This window comes from Muntiacus reevesi, chromosome 3 (assembly GCF_963930625.1).
Source record: "Muntiacus reevesi chromosome 3, mMunRee1.1, whole genome shotgun sequence".
Taxonomy (NCBI): domain Eukaryota; kingdom Metazoa; phylum Chordata; class Mammalia; order Artiodactyla; family Cervidae; genus Muntiacus; species Muntiacus reevesi.
In genome coordinates this window covers 224,304,118-224,320,324 of record NC_089251.1, presented here as the reverse complement: position 1 = coordinate 224,320,324, position 16,207 = coordinate 224,304,118, and the positions used below count along the sequence as shown (strand labels likewise).

General features: G+C 43.2%; 1 protein-coding gene across 1 annotated transcript in view; it reads right to left on the bottom strand.

The window, feature by feature from the left end:
• KIF5C (kinesin family member 5C) overlaps positions 1–16,207 on the bottom strand; it is a 154,900-nt gene that overhangs the window by 68,892 nt on the left and 69,801 nt on the right. The window contains exons 5-10 of the mRNA XM_065931510.1: positions 14,607–14,655; positions 14,292–14,347; positions 13,531–13,618; positions 9,561–9,685; positions 6,846–6,950; positions 6,332–6,480 (exon numbers count right to left, since the gene is read on the bottom strand). Coding sequence (XP_065787582.1) covers positions 6,332–6,480; positions 6,846–6,950; positions 9,561–9,685; positions 13,531–13,618; positions 14,292–14,347; positions 14,607–14,655 — 572 coding nt within the window. The remainder of the gene's footprint in view (positions 1–6,331; positions 6,481–6,845; positions 6,951–9,560; positions 9,686–13,530; positions 13,619–14,291; positions 14,348–14,606; positions 14,656–16,207) is intronic.

Genomic DNA, 16,207 nt, shown 5'->3' with positions numbered 1-16,207 from the left:
TTGGGACATTATCTCCTTGATATAAGAAAACAAACCAATAATCCACGTGAGCCTTACTGTAGCCATGAACTTACTGCTCACTCATCATCTTTATGGCCCAGTCTCACTCTGATAACATCTGAGTAACCCAGTGTTGACGCCATCACTCACAAAGGAGCACAAAATAACTTGGGTCTTCATCTCTATAAAGATCTTCTGCTTGGTTTTTCAGCCAGAGCCCCCACGCTGTATACAGAAATAAATGCCTGTTCCTTAAGCTATGACAATAGCAGACACTGAGGAAAATCCTAACCAAAGGCTAGATAGGGAAAGAATCTTAATTAATATTAGGTTTATAACTTAACAGTAAGACCTACTTAGCACAATTAGCAAAATCTTAATACTAAGACCTACTTAGCACAAATGAGCCAAATCTTGAAGGCACAATGATTAGGGTATCTGTTTTGCAGGTTTTCTGTGTTTTAGCTTGCTTTACAGAGTTAAGCACCACTTAAATAACATACAACCTAAGCTTGCGCCAGATAGAACATGTCTTCTCCCCAGAGAGAGAGAACCAGGACCTAGTTTTTACAAGACCTCAAAGCTCATAAATGTTAAACAGCCTTGGGGACGGCAGACCAAACACAGCTGACAGAGAGCAGAGGACACAGCAGATCCCATATAAAGACAGTGACATCCGAAAAGGATTACATTGACATATTCCACTGAGGGATGGAAGGAGGATGGTTCTTCCATTGTCTCTTCCAAGGCCTCCTTGTCCTTAAGTGTTCTGTGAAGTCCTCCTCAGCACCTCTCATTTCCTCTGTCACTGAACTTGCAATTTACTTGTTCAGAAGCAAACGTTCAGGCTTCCAAGACTGCCAATCATGTCCACTTCCATCACCGTTATTAAGCCCCCATACATTACAGCATTCTATAACTTGGCACTTGAAGCAAACCTTCGTTGGAAAGGGGAAGTCCTAGAACCACTGGTTCACATCCCTCTATGCCTGATAAGTTGAACTCCACCTGCGTCCTCAATAATTGCCTATACTCATCTTTCCGGCCAAGATCATTTCTAAATGATACAGAAACTACATACTATTGGAGTTTCTTCAAATTACCTTGGCCTCCCCTGGAACAGCCAGGAAGATGTTTACTCTTGGTACCTTCTTGCCTCTTGTTTTTCAGCATTTTCCTTCTCTCTCGCATTTGGACAAGGAGCTCTAGACAAACCCAGACCTCCAATGTATAGAATTAATCTGTAATGTATAACTCCACACTGTGAATGGTGTATGTGTGAGACCAAGAGGCTGAGATCTTCCCATTATGGGAGAGGGTAGTCTAGCATCCCTTTCTATCAGTTAGGGCTCTCCAGAGAAGCAGAACCAACAAAACAGATATATAGATGAATGGATGAATAGATACCCTATCTGATATATACATAAATACCTTCCATCCATCTGTCTAGCTAGCTATTTAAAGAAATTGGCTCACTGGAAATTCATGCAGAAATTGTTGCTGCATTCTTGAGGAAGAATTTCCTCTTCTCCAAAAAACCTCATTTTTTGCTCTTAGGACCTCCATCTGACTGGATGGGGCACACCTCTATTATGGAGGATAATGTGTTTAACTGAAGTCAACTGCTGCTAGACGGTAACCACATCTACAAAACACTTTCATAACACCACCCAGGTTAGTGTTAGATTAAATAATGGGCTACTACAGCCTAATCAAGCTCACACATAAAACCATCACACCTTCTACTCCATTCTAGGTCCTAGTTCCCATGTAAGACACCTAACATTCTTCTAGAAACGTGACTGCCACAAAGCACCTTCCCATTCCCTGGTAAGGCCATTTCCCTGCTCATGAGTAGGGGATGCAGGGAAGCAGAAACCAAGAGCTTTAAATTTGGTCTTTTGAAAAACTCTAGTCTCCCAAGAAATATTAAGAAATGACCGACCTGGATGAGGATTTGGCATCCAGGTACATTAACTGTCATCCACAACATCTCATCCTCCAAAGAGCAAAAACTAATCCTGTGGGTGTTTTGGCAACAGGCTCTCCAACAGGAACCAGTCTGAGTCTTAATCCATGGTATGTCAGAACTGTAGCCAAGCATCTCCTTTGGCCAAAGCTCTGGTCCGGCAGGGAGCTTGTCAAGCTCTGCACACATGCGCGTTGCACATACACCACTCAGGCTCTGCCTGATCCAGCTACCATCAAACTGAGCATGAAACGGGACAGTTTTGTGTTTTTTTTTTTTCCTGAAAAGTGCATATCGGAAAAAGAAGAAGAACATTACTTTTCCTGAACTATCCATCCTTCTTTCACATTTAACATACAAAACAAAGCCTCTGAATTATTCATGCTGGATCAATCAAAACACTTGGTGTCAATGATGTGCTGATTCAGGCTGTTTCTAAACTGGTCTGCCCCCAGGGGCCTCCCCTTTTCCTCATTATTGCCCCAAATCAAGGTACACTAAACAGGCTTCCAAGATAATTGGGGGATTTGAGTTTATACTTCTAAAACTTAAAAATATCCTTTTTGGATGGTGCTATAAAGTACTTTGGAAGAGTAATTAAAGACTAGAAAATGAAATGCTAGAAGCCAGATGAAAAAGAAGAATCAATGAAACTGCTCTAATTTGAGTCCCCAACCCTTAAAACTGCAAGTGTTCAGCTTCCTGACAGAGGACAGCTCTTTGACTCTCCATCGCCTGGAAATTCAAGTATTGCCTCCTCAACCAGATTGAAAGCTCTATGACAACTCAGGAAATGGCTCTACCACTTTCCTAGCACAATGCTGGGCATTCAGGGGACAAAAAGCAACAGGCCTGACCCAAAAGAAGAGCCGTCATCACAGAAACCAAGAAACAGACACAGTGAAATCTGTTCCTTTAAATTCTAGGACTTCATCTAGAATCCTGCAGAGTGCTGACTTGGAAGGCTGCCCTCAGGCATCTGTACACTCTGTCAGGTTTCTACTGCTTCAAAGGACCTACTACTGTTTTATTCAGAACGTCAATACAGTATGGCTTAACAACAAACATGGACTTTCTTCGTGTTCTTGAAAGAACCATGTGGCGATAACTAGGGAACTCGGTGCTGCCCTTAGGTGTGGCCTGCAACAAGAATATAATGAACGCTCATTACACTGAGTTTGGGAGGTGCGCAGCAGTCTTTTTTGAGTTCAAAGTGCTTAATCTCATTAGCTATCAGTACCATGTCCAATCTAAGGTTCAGACTCATGTCTGCTGTGTAACTGGGTTCAATGTGTGTATTTAACAATAAAGCAAGTATTGGCCCCGTAGAGAAGTTAGATGTCCTTGAAGAATCCATTAATTAACTTGAAGATGGAGGAAAGGGAACAAAACATGACACATTTCTAATTATAAGCAGGAAAACAAATCAGATCTAAACCTCAACCAATTTTTGGACATAATGGTGTCATAGTAGAGCAACTGCCCTAATGTTCTGGGATTCCTACATAATAAGCATTAGCTTCATCTGCTCATTCGTTTGATGACATTTGCCTACTGACCACCTACTGTGTCCCAGTTGTCCTAGGTGCTTGTTGGTGCCACTCACTGATGCTGGTAATAAACTAATTCTTATCCTCATGGAGCCCAGTATTCAAATGACTCTGACAAAAGATTACAAACCAACCTATTTCATTTGAAAATGTAACTGACCTACTATTTATTTCCTGGCATCCCAAATTATCAGCATTTAATTATCAGATTATCAGATTTCTTTCATCATTCATTGCAGAAATCTAATTCTACTGCTTCATTCAGTCCTGATCCTTATATTACAGCTGTATCCTGTACCTTGTATCACGTTTGGTCCAGCCTCATGCATGACTGTGACTTTCCCAAGCCTGTTCAAAGACGGAGGAAAGAAGGAACTTGCAATTACGGGACACCATATTCCATGCCAGCCCTTGTGCTGAGTAAAAACTGAAGCCACTCATCTAATCCTCCCAATAATTTTCAGAAGTAGGTGTTATTACATTATTATATTTTTTTCCTACAGGCAAAGAGACTGAGGTTCCAAGAGAAGGAAAAGGGAGAAAAAAAATGAGTCAGGAGCAGAGCTGAGCTTCAAAGCAGGAGTAACCGGCCCCAGAGGCCTATGCTCACCTAGATTCCTGATCAAGCAGCCCGCATGGAAGAGGCTGCAGGCCAGGTGATACAGTCTCAGTCCAGTAACATCCCACAATTTACCAGCTTTGTGGCCTCGGGGCAGGACCTAACGGCTTGGTGCCTAGGTCTCAATCCCATCCTCTGTACTAAGGGGAGAGACACCTATCTGACAGAATTTCTATAAGGATTCTGACATGTCTGGCACATGCTAGTGATAATGATGATGCTATGATGGCCTCACTGAGATTAGAAGAAAGTAAATCATCATTTTCACTCATACCTAAAACTCTTCCTCTAGACAGTTGCGACATGCCCACCAACAACAACAGCCTTGAGACAGAGCCTGTGTCCCAGGAAGACTCTGGGTTGCAAAAATGTAAAGTATCTTTGCTTTACGGGTGGGCATGTTCCTTTTATAAATGCATCCAGTGCTGGTTTCCTCCAAAATGTCTTCAGGGGAAGCTGTCAAAGCTTACATTTAAGAAACCAGGAGAGGGACTTCCCTGGCGGTCCAGTGGTTAGGACTCCATGCTTCCAGTGAGGGAAGCACAGGTTGAACCCTGGCTCGGGAACGAGTATCCCACATGCTGCATGACGCGGCCAGAAACTTTTTTAAAAGAAACCAAGAGAGATGGGGAAGGCAGGATGATCACCACAGTATTCTATGCTTCTCACAAGCTGATACTGGTTTACAGGTATCCCGTGACCCTTAAGAAAAGAAGGTGTTATCCTTCTGCAACCCACTGACCTAAGCATTTGGCTAATTAAGGAAGTGATTTCAGAGGAAATAAAGGACCCAAATCCAATTTAAAAGATACATTAGTTCTACAACAGTTCAGTGTGATTATTATTTATTTAGACATCCCACAGGTGCCATGACTGGTTAATTCTATGTTCTGTGAAGGTTCAGGAAATGACTGGGGCTTAATGTGGTTTCAACAAGCCATAACAATCTCCGATCCAGAATGCCCACCACCATCTGTCTTTTCTCTAGGCATCTTAAATACTTCTCAGGCATAACCACACACTCCTGGAAGGAGGGAGTGCTCCGGGCATAAGGCAGAGCCTGAAGGGAACTGGTAACTTGTCCAAAGACAACACAGTTGCGTGAAGGGGATGGTGTCAGTAATTCTGCATCTCCCAACCTCAGCTCTGGGCTCAGCCCTCTGAGCACAGAAGATGCTCAGCATCGCCCCACCCACAGCATGCAAGCACTCTAGGGACCAGCACTTCAGGCGGCCATGCAGGGAGGATGGGGCTCAACACCACTGACTGACAGACCATGACTGAAGGTCAAGAAAGGAAGGGGTGGGACTTCCCTGGTGGTCCAGTGGTTAAGAATCCTCCCTCCAACGCAGGGGACACAGGTTCGACCCCTGGTGGGGAACTAAGATCTCACAAGCCACAGGGCAGCTGAGCCTGCTCAGAAAACCAGAGAAGCCTGCACACGGCAATGAAGACCCAGCACAGCCAAAGGAAAAGAGGAAGGGATGAACTAACTCATACCGGGGAATGCTGGTGGAGGGTTCCTGGCTGTCCCTGCTGCCTACCTAGTAACACTCCCCAGACATCTAGGAAGTGTCCTTCAGACACTTCTGAAAAGGAGACAGTGAGGCCATCCTCCCCTTTCCTCAGCATACAGCTGTATTTCTTACCCCCGGGGGTCAGCATCAGGACTTCTTCTCCCTGCTCTTTAATGTTTAGCCTAATATTTAGTCTATCAGCAAATTTGCAATGGATTCCAAACACTGAAGTAGTTACTGGTAGCAGTACTACCACTTGTAACTGGTAGTTACCAGTCTTGAGTTGAATATGCTTGAACCTGAGAAGTAAGGTTTAATTCCATGAACCTGAGAGTCAGACTTAATTTCCATGAAGAACCTGAGAGTTAGAATTAATTCCATGAAAACAAAACCAAAATTCCACTGAATTACCAACAATCACATCTACAATAAGCTTGGATTTTTTTTTAACATCATACCTTTGATAAGACATATTCATACCTATTATTTTAAAACATAATTTTTCTTTTGGCCTCAACACATGATGCCTCAAGGTTTGCAGGCCACCTGCTAGATGCAAATTACTAACAGGCTGCTTGCCCCCTCCCTCTGCGTCCTCTCTGACCCAAGCGCCTCACCACTCACCCCTAACACCTAAGACCCAGCTCAGAGCACAGGTTACGCAGGTCATGCCCACCTTTGTCCAAACATGAGCGTTGACTTGGTCTCAGCTTCATTGAAGACTGAGGGAGAACAGCAAATGACGATGGTGGTTCTACAGTTCCCACCCAGAGAGTCCTGAAGAATCCGAGTCATCTTGCTGTCCCGGTATGGCACGTGTGTTTTCTATTTAGGAAAAGAAAAAATACTGTCTGCTACAGCCAATTCAAAGAGAAAAGACAGAGGCCAGCAAGTTAGTGATGGGAACTGGGCTTAGAAACATGTGAATAAAAATCTGTGGTCTGGTCTTTGCATCTTGCCAAAGTTTAGCATGCCCACTGTGGGACCTGGGTCATATGAAATTAGCATCACCATTCACACATTTTAATGGGCTAGATTTCCCTGCAAGCAGGGTGTCTATAGCCAGGATTCCCCCGTCCCTTTCCAAACAAAAACATATGAATCACCAGGGTGTGTGGCAAAGAGAGTACACGGACCCAAGAGGCAACATCTCATGCTATCATTTAATAGATGGGGACACAATCACTTACCGTCCCTTCTGCCAAAGCAGAGATCACGTTTCCAAGAGCAGACAAAGACTTATTGATATTTTTAGCTTCATCGAGAACAGCTCCCTCAGCACCAGTTTTGCTGACCTACCAGAGAGAAGAGAAAGCTGTGAGCTGCACAGGACAGCAAAGGTGCAGAGGAGAAAACCCCAACTCACAGGAGGGCATGCGCACTGGAGGGAGCCCTCCTGGAGTGCTGGGGAAAATACAAGTAAGAATCACGGCGATGAAACGTTCCCTGGTGTCTGAGGCAGGGGATTGGTTCTCTTCTGTTGTCATTTTCCTCTCGATTAGGTTTTAGAGGAATGGCTGGGACGCCTCGCGGGTAGAGCTGCAGATACTTCCCAGGGGACATCCGTCTGGGGATGCCAGGCTCCAAAAGCGCCGTCACTACAGAAAGGCTGGGGTCTTGCGAGACTGAACCATCCCCACGTTGGGGATGCGCGAAAAGAAAACCATGTCCTGGCCGCAGTGAATGGACATTACAAGCTCCAACTTCAAGCAAAGGTCAAGAGGTGGTGGGGATGTTTATCCAGACTCTCTGTTCCTTCCCTATTCATTCCCATTGTAAGAAAAAAAGGAGTAACCATCCAAAGGGAAAAATACTTGACAAGGCATGAAAAGTCAAAAAAATGTATATTACATAGTGAATCTGTCTTTTTTCTCCATAGTTAGAGGAACCACGTACCATTCCTCCTTGGCTCTGTTATTACTGGCAATTTTGTACATATAGCATTTGCTGTGGATACAAAGCAGTTCACTGATGCTAGGGAAAGAAAGGGAACTCAACATGATTCATAGCTCTGCTGACTGGACCAAAGACACAGGGGGAGCGACTGCTCTCTGAAGGAAGAAAAGTGGGGAAAAGATTTTAAACTGGGCGAAGATGGATTTCAATTACATATAAAGGAGGAACTCCCAATGACAGAGATGAATGCATGTCCAGGGGGCAGGGGTGGGTTTTTTTCCAAAGAAAAATTCAAATATTTCTCCAGAAATTGTGTGTGGGTCCCCTGCTTACAGATGGAGAAATCACAGAGCTGCCGGCTCACAAATAGTAACAGTCTATTCATGGTGTTTAAGGTGCTTTCACATTTGAGCATCTCGGCTGCATGAAATATGCAAGACGAGTACAATCACCTTCCTTTTACAGACAAGAAAAATTTGAGCTCCGGGCATGTCAAATTGCTCAACCAAGAGAAGAACACATTTCGGGGAGATGGGACTGAGCCCCAGAGCTCTGTTCTACTAGATCACTCTGACACATTCATTGTGGATACATCTAGGGCAAGGAACACAGATATGAGCATGGGAAAGAACTTGCAGGTCCACAACTTTAAAACACCTCATAAATATCAAAAGCAATAACCGCCAATGCTGTACAGGCCTCCACTCTCAGCTGCCTGCATGAAGCACTTTCCTGCTGCATTTAGGCCCTGAGTACTCATCTCTGTTCTCTAAAGGGAAATGGGGCAAGCTCGGGATGAGGCAAGGGATCCCTAAGAGCTTTGTCTGGACCCACACGACAGGTGGGGCAGCAACGGAGATGCCGGCTGCTAAAGGCCAGTCTAGAGGAGAGCAATGCTACTCTCTACTCCCGGGCTGGTGGGCATCTACTAAATTACAGTTTCAAGCTGGGCCGGAATGATTTTCAAGTCCCAGTTAGGACTATCCAGACGATCTTCTGCTCCAGGCCGTACAAATGTGGGCAGGAGAACAACCCAAGTAGCCATTACTTACACAGATGACAGTGGCCATAATTTGGTGTTCGGCAACTCAGTGGTGGGAGCAGTAAGTGGGGATCAATGACACAGTTCGGGAGACTGACTGAGCTTCAGGGCTGGCCCTGATGGGGACACAGTCTGCATGACATCAGCGATGAGGTAGGCCACAGGGTATTGTGTGCAGAGACTTGCTCTATGATGTCACCCAAGGCAGGAGTGCCCCCAGCTCGGGTGTGGCCACAGGAGCTTCCCGTGGTGCTGGGGAGGTGAGGTGGGAGGGCAGGGGGCAGGTGCTGGGAGACCTATTGGATCTGGAGTGTGGCCGAGTGTGCCTGGAAGAGAACTGACAGGGTCCAGATGCCGAAAGAAACTCCTGACAAAATCACAGAACAGTCAGGGCTTGTGGCTAAACACCAGCTCCAGGCCCTGTAGCCTGAAGGGAGTGAGGCTGCCCATGCAGGACTGGGGCAGTTCACACCTGCTGGAGAGAGAAGCCAGGAAGGCAGGGAGAGCCCCATGCTCCAGATCTTTTATCAGCAAACAAACCTGCAGAGGCAAGCCTACCACATTCCAAAGGCAAAGCCCCTTCCTGGCCTATTCGAATCTGTTACAACACAGAGATTTTTCCTGCCCTCAGAAGTTCACGTTCCTCCCGCCTTTGAATAGCTGCCTTCACCAGGCTAAGTTCACACCAAACACACCAAACACTCGCCTCGTGTCATCATCAGAGTCTATGAGGCATAAATCAGGGTTTGCATTCAAAGTACCTCCTGTGACGTGAATAGGGAACTTCAGGACCAGAAAAGAAAGAGCAGGGAAGTGAAGGTTAAATTTAATAACATCTTGGCACAACATCAGAAACTTTAAAAGCTCTTTAAAACCAGGGACTAGAAAGACATAAAAATTATACCACTGCACACTGAAGCAAATTACAGGGGGAAACTGTGGATAATGCAAATAAAGAACCAATTACCTTTTCACTCCCAGCCAAATCAACTAGATAAAGCTTCCCACTGAGTTTTTTTTCAGTCTCTACATTTTCTTGCTTAATATTAATCAGGAAGATACTGTGACTTCTAGAGCTGTGTTCATTCATGTCTGAAAAGGAAAAGAGTTTACTGCTCTACAGAGAACACATAAATTTAGTAGTAAGCCTCTCAATCAAAAACACAACAAATCATGCCTAATAGCTCCATTTTTTTTAAGTCCATTCAATTTTAAAAAATTATCTGAGACCACTTCTGAAAAACAATGCTCATTTTAGAAATGAAAGATTTAAAATACCTTCAGGTGGCAGAGAAATTAATCTAAAAATTGAAGTCAGTGGCTTCAGACAACAGACTCTCAAGCTCTGCCTGAAGTCCCCGTCCTCCAACATTCCAGTCCAGTCTGACTCTCTCCTTGAAGAGCTCAAGGCTTCCTCCTCTGCCTTACTTTAAATCCCTTAGCCTTTATCACCATGATTAGTACCTGATGTATTCCATCTTCTTCATGTGTGCAGGCCTTGACTTACCAGTGATATCACAACCTTTCTTAAGGAAGAATTATGACTTTATTAAAGAAGGATTAAGACAGACATTTCTTTTATAACCCATGCTAGAAACATAGAAAGTCTCAGAGATGAAATATGCTTCATCAGAGCCAAGTAACAAAAATCAAAATCTTCTTGGATCTTGGTCTTTGTTTACCAGGAAGACAAGGACCCCAGTGACTGTCTTATTCAACCCACATTGGTAATCAGTTCTCAAAACCATCTAACCAGATTATGTGGAGGAAAAAATCCCTAAAAGTTTCCAGAAAAAATGTTAGAACTAATGAATTTGGCAAAGTTGCAGGATACAAAAGCAATATATAAAAATCAGTTGCATTATATATTATGATAATAAACAATCCAAAAAGGAAATTAACAATTCCATTTAAAATAGGAAAAAAGAATAAGATACTTAGGAATAAATTTAACCAAGAAAATGAAAGGCAAATAATGAGAACTATGAAATGTTGCCAAAAGAAATGAAAGAATACACAAGTAAATGGAAAGCTAACCTTGTTCTTGGATTAAGACTTAATATTGTTAAGATGTTCATACTACCAACAGATTTAATACAATCTCTATAAAAATCCCAATGATATTGTTTATAGAAATAAAAAAGTCCATTCTAAAATTCATATGGAATGTCAAGGAACCCTGGATAGCCAAAACAATCATTAAAAAGAACAAACTTGAAGGTCTCACAATGATTTCAAACTTACTACAAAGCCATGGTAATCAAAACAGTGTGGTATTGCCATAAAGGCAGACATATAAACCAATAAGACAGAACAGAAAGCCTAGAAATAAAACCTCACATAATATGGTCAAGTAATTTTTGACAAGCGAGTCAAGACCATTCAACGCGGAAAGGACAGTCTCGTCACCAAATTGAAAACTGGATATCCACATGCAAGAATGAAGTTGGACTCTTTCCTTAGGTCATATATAAAAGTTAACTCAAAAAGGATAAAAAATCTGAACGCAAAAGTTAAAACTATAAAACCTTAGAAGAAAGCATAGGGGAAAAGTTTCATGACACTGGATTTGGCAATGATTTGGATATGACACCAAAACACAAACCACAACAGCAACAAAAAATAATGTAACTTCATCAAATCTAGAACACTGTTTATGAAAGGACACTGTCAAAAGAGTGAAAAGGCAACCCATGGAATGACAGAAAATATCTGAAATCATACTTGATAAGGGACTGAATTCCTACAAATAACAACAACAAAAGCCGAACAACCTAATTTTTACAAACAGGGGAAAGGACTTGAAGAGCGTTTCTCCAAAGAAGATGCATAATGGCCAAGAAGCATATGAAAAGATGCTCAGCATTACTAATCATCCAGGGAATGCAAACCAAAAATCTCAGTAGATACCATTTTATATCATTACACAATAGATGACTGTTAAAAAGAAAACAGAATAAGAAGTGTCAGCAAGGATGTGAGAAACTGAAATTCTTGCACACTGTTGGTGGGAATGCAAAATGGTACACTTGCAATGGAAAACAATATAGCTGTTCCTTAAAAAATTAAAAGTAGAATTATCATGTGATCCAGCAATTCTACTTCTGGGTGTATATACCCAAAAAAAAAAAAAACTAAAAGCTGGAACTTCAACAGATGTTTAAAAACCCATGTTCACAGCAACACTATTCACAACAGCCAAAAGGTAGAAGCAATACAATGTCTATCTATGGATGAGCGGATAAACAAAATGTGGTGTATGCATACAATGGAACATTACTCTGCCTGATAAAAAGGAAGGGAACTTTGATAAATGCCAACATGAATGAATCTTGAGGACACTGTGCTAAGTGAAACAAGCATGTCACAAAAGGACTTGTATCATTCCATTTATATGAAGTACCTAGAGTTGTCAAATTCACTGAGACAGGAAGGAGGACAATGGTTAACAGGAATTGGGAGGAGGGAGTATGGTACAGGCCATTATTATTCAATGGGTATGGAGTTTCACTTTGGGATAATTAAAAATTCTGGCAACAGGAAATGGTGATGATTGCAAATATTGTGAATGTACTTAATGCCACTAAACTGGACACTTAAAAGAGGTTAAAATGGTAAATTGTATGTTATGCATAATATAACAAAATTTAAAAAGAAAACATCTTACCAGAATAAGAAAAAATAGTATAATGTTCTGTACCAACAGTTCTGAAGCAGAGGGCCATGAGAGACTATCAGGTATATAACAAATAATTCATAACTAACTTAAGAAACAGTGGAAACTTCTTTACAAGAGATGCTGTTAGTGTAAGTGTATCATTCTTTCTGTAAGTGTCTAAGCAGAAGAGAAAGAAATAGAGTTTAACCCATACTGTACACAAGCCTAGGCTCACATATGGAACTTGCCACATATATGAATATCATCTGATACATGCGTTGCAGTAGAGAAACGGTTGAGAATTACAGTTCTGGATCAAAAAATCATAGAACCAGTCAACAAGCAAGCAGTGCTTGAATCTCTTCTACACCGTGCAGGGGACTCACTGCCTCTCCAGGTAGCAGGCTTTATGTGAAGCAGCTATAAGGACAAGGGTTTTTCTTGTAGTAGGTGAAAATCTGCCTCTCCGTAGTGTCAACTGTCCTGGATGGTCTACTCACTCAGATCAAACAAAGCAAGCTGACCCTCTGAAGGTCAGCCCCTTGCAGACATCAAGACCGTGTTAAGACATATCTACATGCCCTGCCCAGATACGTTTCTCTCTTCAAAGCTAGAAATTCTTTCTTCCAGGAGATCTTCACAAGAAGTCACTCTCACTTGTCCCTGCCCCCCTGAATAAGACAGACATCGTCTCAGGGAACCTCTGCAACTCTAACACCACATGACCTGTCTCCCTGGGGAAGGCACCACAAGGTCAACCAGCTGACCGACTGTGTCTGTTATGGACAAGGCAGCAAAGAGTTTACAATAAGGCACCCGGCCTCCCTTTCAGAGTTCCTGCGTCTTTTCCTTGTTTATAGAGGATGTATAGCTAACATAGTTTCTTTTGATGTGTACGACTAGCATATAGAATCTGTCAGTTTGAATTTTTTAAACAATAATAGAGTTAAAATAGATGAACTTAGGAGCTTACTTTCTTCCGCCTTTAGTTGGCTGGTTGGTTGCTTACCCCAGTGTTCAGGCTCAGGCTGGTACCCAGGCCCAACGTCACCCAACATCTCCAACAGGCCCTGGACGGCAGGAGGCGCTGTTTCTGTACCAGGACCTGCCCAGGCCCGCTGGTACTGCACACGCCCCTGCGTCTGAGTGCCCGTCACTGCTGTATAAATGCCTTCTTGGGCATTATTCCATTTGGATCTCGTTACCCGCAGCCGACCTTGCTGGTAGGCAGATGTGTGCATCCTAGGTTAGAGGGGAGGAAACACCACACCAGGCTTACTTGTTACAGCCACATGGCGGTTTGCTTTGCCTTCGTCTATCACATCCATGACTTCCTCCGGGCTTGACACAAACCGCTCAGTGCACCCCTGCAAGACAGACAGAGCAAGTCTGTCACTGAAAAACTGAAAAGCAACAAGACTTTAAGACAGTTAAATGCTTTCCCGCTTCTGGAACTGCAGAGGCAGAGAAAGGATACAGTGTCGACCCAGAAACTCTTACTCCTTGCCAAGGGCTTGAATTCTACATTCAAAAGAAGTCTGAGAAACACTGGGAAACCCAGAAGTAAACCATAAAAGAAATACCAGATTTTAAGTACATAGTCACACTTAATAGCAGGGGAGACAGAAAATAAAAAAGAAAACCAATGATGGAGAAAGAAACGGATGAAATCTTGTTTTGCCGTTCAATCTAGCCACCAACTTTAATTAGATACTGAAACTGTAGACATAATGCTACGATAGGCTTCTTCCAAGTGCCAAGTATGAACAACTGTACTCAATCCCAAAGCCTCTTTAAATGTGAATAATGTCTGTTCAGTTCTCTAGTTCTTACCTCCTGTGATCTGACAGCTGAGATACACTTACACAGATACAACTGAAGAAATTAAATGCCAATTTTTTAACCAGATGAATATGAAATATAAGAAACGATTAAATATGGATTTGTACTTTTTAGGTAATGCTCTGGGCATCTTAGGTAATAATTATGACAGTGATTGGAGGGAAATCAATTGCATCATCAGTCAAGATTTCCTCATACCTTTACGTACGGGACTCTATTTTTATCTTCATGAACAGCCAAGTTTGTCTTGGATACTACAGAGACGATAATGATGACATGCAAAGAAGAAAAGAAAAGTTAAAGACCCTGTATTGGAGGAAAAATAGAAACTGTTACAGAAGATAGGCAGATCTAATCTGCAATAACTCAAGTTAAAGCTTTGACTGAGAATAAGCAGACAGCCTGAAGGCAACAGAACATCTCTATAAATTCCTGAAGCAGAAGGGATGTAAAACATTTCAACCTCCCTGGACTTTAGTTACAGAACAAACGACAAGAATTCAGGTTACTCACCATCAAGTAAGTCCCTGATTTTGTCCAGGTAGATCTCAAAATAGGAAACCTGATTAAAAACAAATAGATTTTGAAACAGAAATCCCACGCTGTATTTCAATAACATCATTATTAGAACTTTCAAAAGCTTTTTTTCTCATGCTATGAAGAGTAAGAAGAAGGCTACAAAATGAAGATTCAGAGTCTAGAGGGGAGAGCTCCGGCCAACCCCCCACCTCTCACCGGCCTCCTGCTTCCTACTTGTCAGCTTGCTCTAAGAGTCCCTGCTCAGCGGCCCAGGCCCCACCCCACCCCCACATCAGAGGGCCCTATGCTCCCAACCAGATGCCATTCACATCCTGCGCTAGTCTTCCGGAAGACTCTACCTTTCACCTTAGATGAGCACCAAGTAAGCTTCCAGTCACAACAACAGCTAGAGCAGAACATGTCCTTTGCAAGTAACTGTCAAAAAGCCAGCAGGCCTCACCTCGGGCGTGACACTGACAGCCTCATCAGCCCAGCGAGGGGGCACGCTCCAAACATTCAGATGAAGAAGGTGGAGAGGCGGGGATAAGGGCAGCTGCTTAGAACTACGGAACCGGTAACAGCAAGAGAGGTGGTGACAGTGGCCAGCTTTGGGGAGTCCAGGAAGGACTTGAACAAAATGTAACTTAATAAAAGACAATCTGTGAAACGGAAAGGAAGCCTTCCAATGAATTATTCTCAAACCTCAGTCCCAGCACTGCCTGTGCCAGCATCTCACTCAGCGTTTGTTTAAATTGCCCTGAACCCTACTGCCATCCTCCTCAATCAGAATCTCCAAGAATAGGATTTTGGAATCCCCTTCTAAACTCCCCAGGTGACCCTTACCCAAGGCTGACATCTGGGAACAATTCTAACTAGATATGTGATCTTGGAGATTTAATTCACCAGTAATCAAGAACCTAGACTTCAACGCTCCCATCTGTCATATGAAGCCATTGATATAAAAAATTCCCTCTAGGATTCTGTACTGAACCTACACTTGCCTTCTGCCAACCAGATCAACTTTTCCTCCCCTCAAGCTCATGGCTCCCCCCCAATTCCTCCTCCCCAGAAATCTAAACAGAGGATTGAATCAAAAAGATGTTTTCTAAAAAGCTGAAAAAACAGTTGTAAAGTTGGGATGCAACTCTACAGGTGAACGCTCACCCGTGCACCACCCGTCTTGGCTCTGGACCAGGCGAAGTGAAGACTCCCTAGCCCAGCACTAATCCCAGCCCAGCTCAGTTCTGGTTCATTATCTTTCGTCTGTCTCAGCCTGGAACCTCCTGACTCCTCGTTTCTCTGGGATCTGGGGTCCTGGCTTGAAACCCTGGAATCTACAGCTGAGCATCCTCTCCCTAACAACCTCTGCCTGCTTGAATGCCAGTCAAGTGGCCCTGTTACTGGCTCTGTCGCAGACACACCTACCTCACCCACTGCTCCAGAAACCTCTCCCTGAGGCCACAATTCTAGGGTCTGCTTGGTCTCTAAACCTTAGACATCTCTAACGCAGTCCTTCTGCAGCCCACTCCGCCCCGGCTCCAACCACTCTGTATTTCAGAATTGTCTGGTTTTCATTAAGACTTTTCTGTTAACTC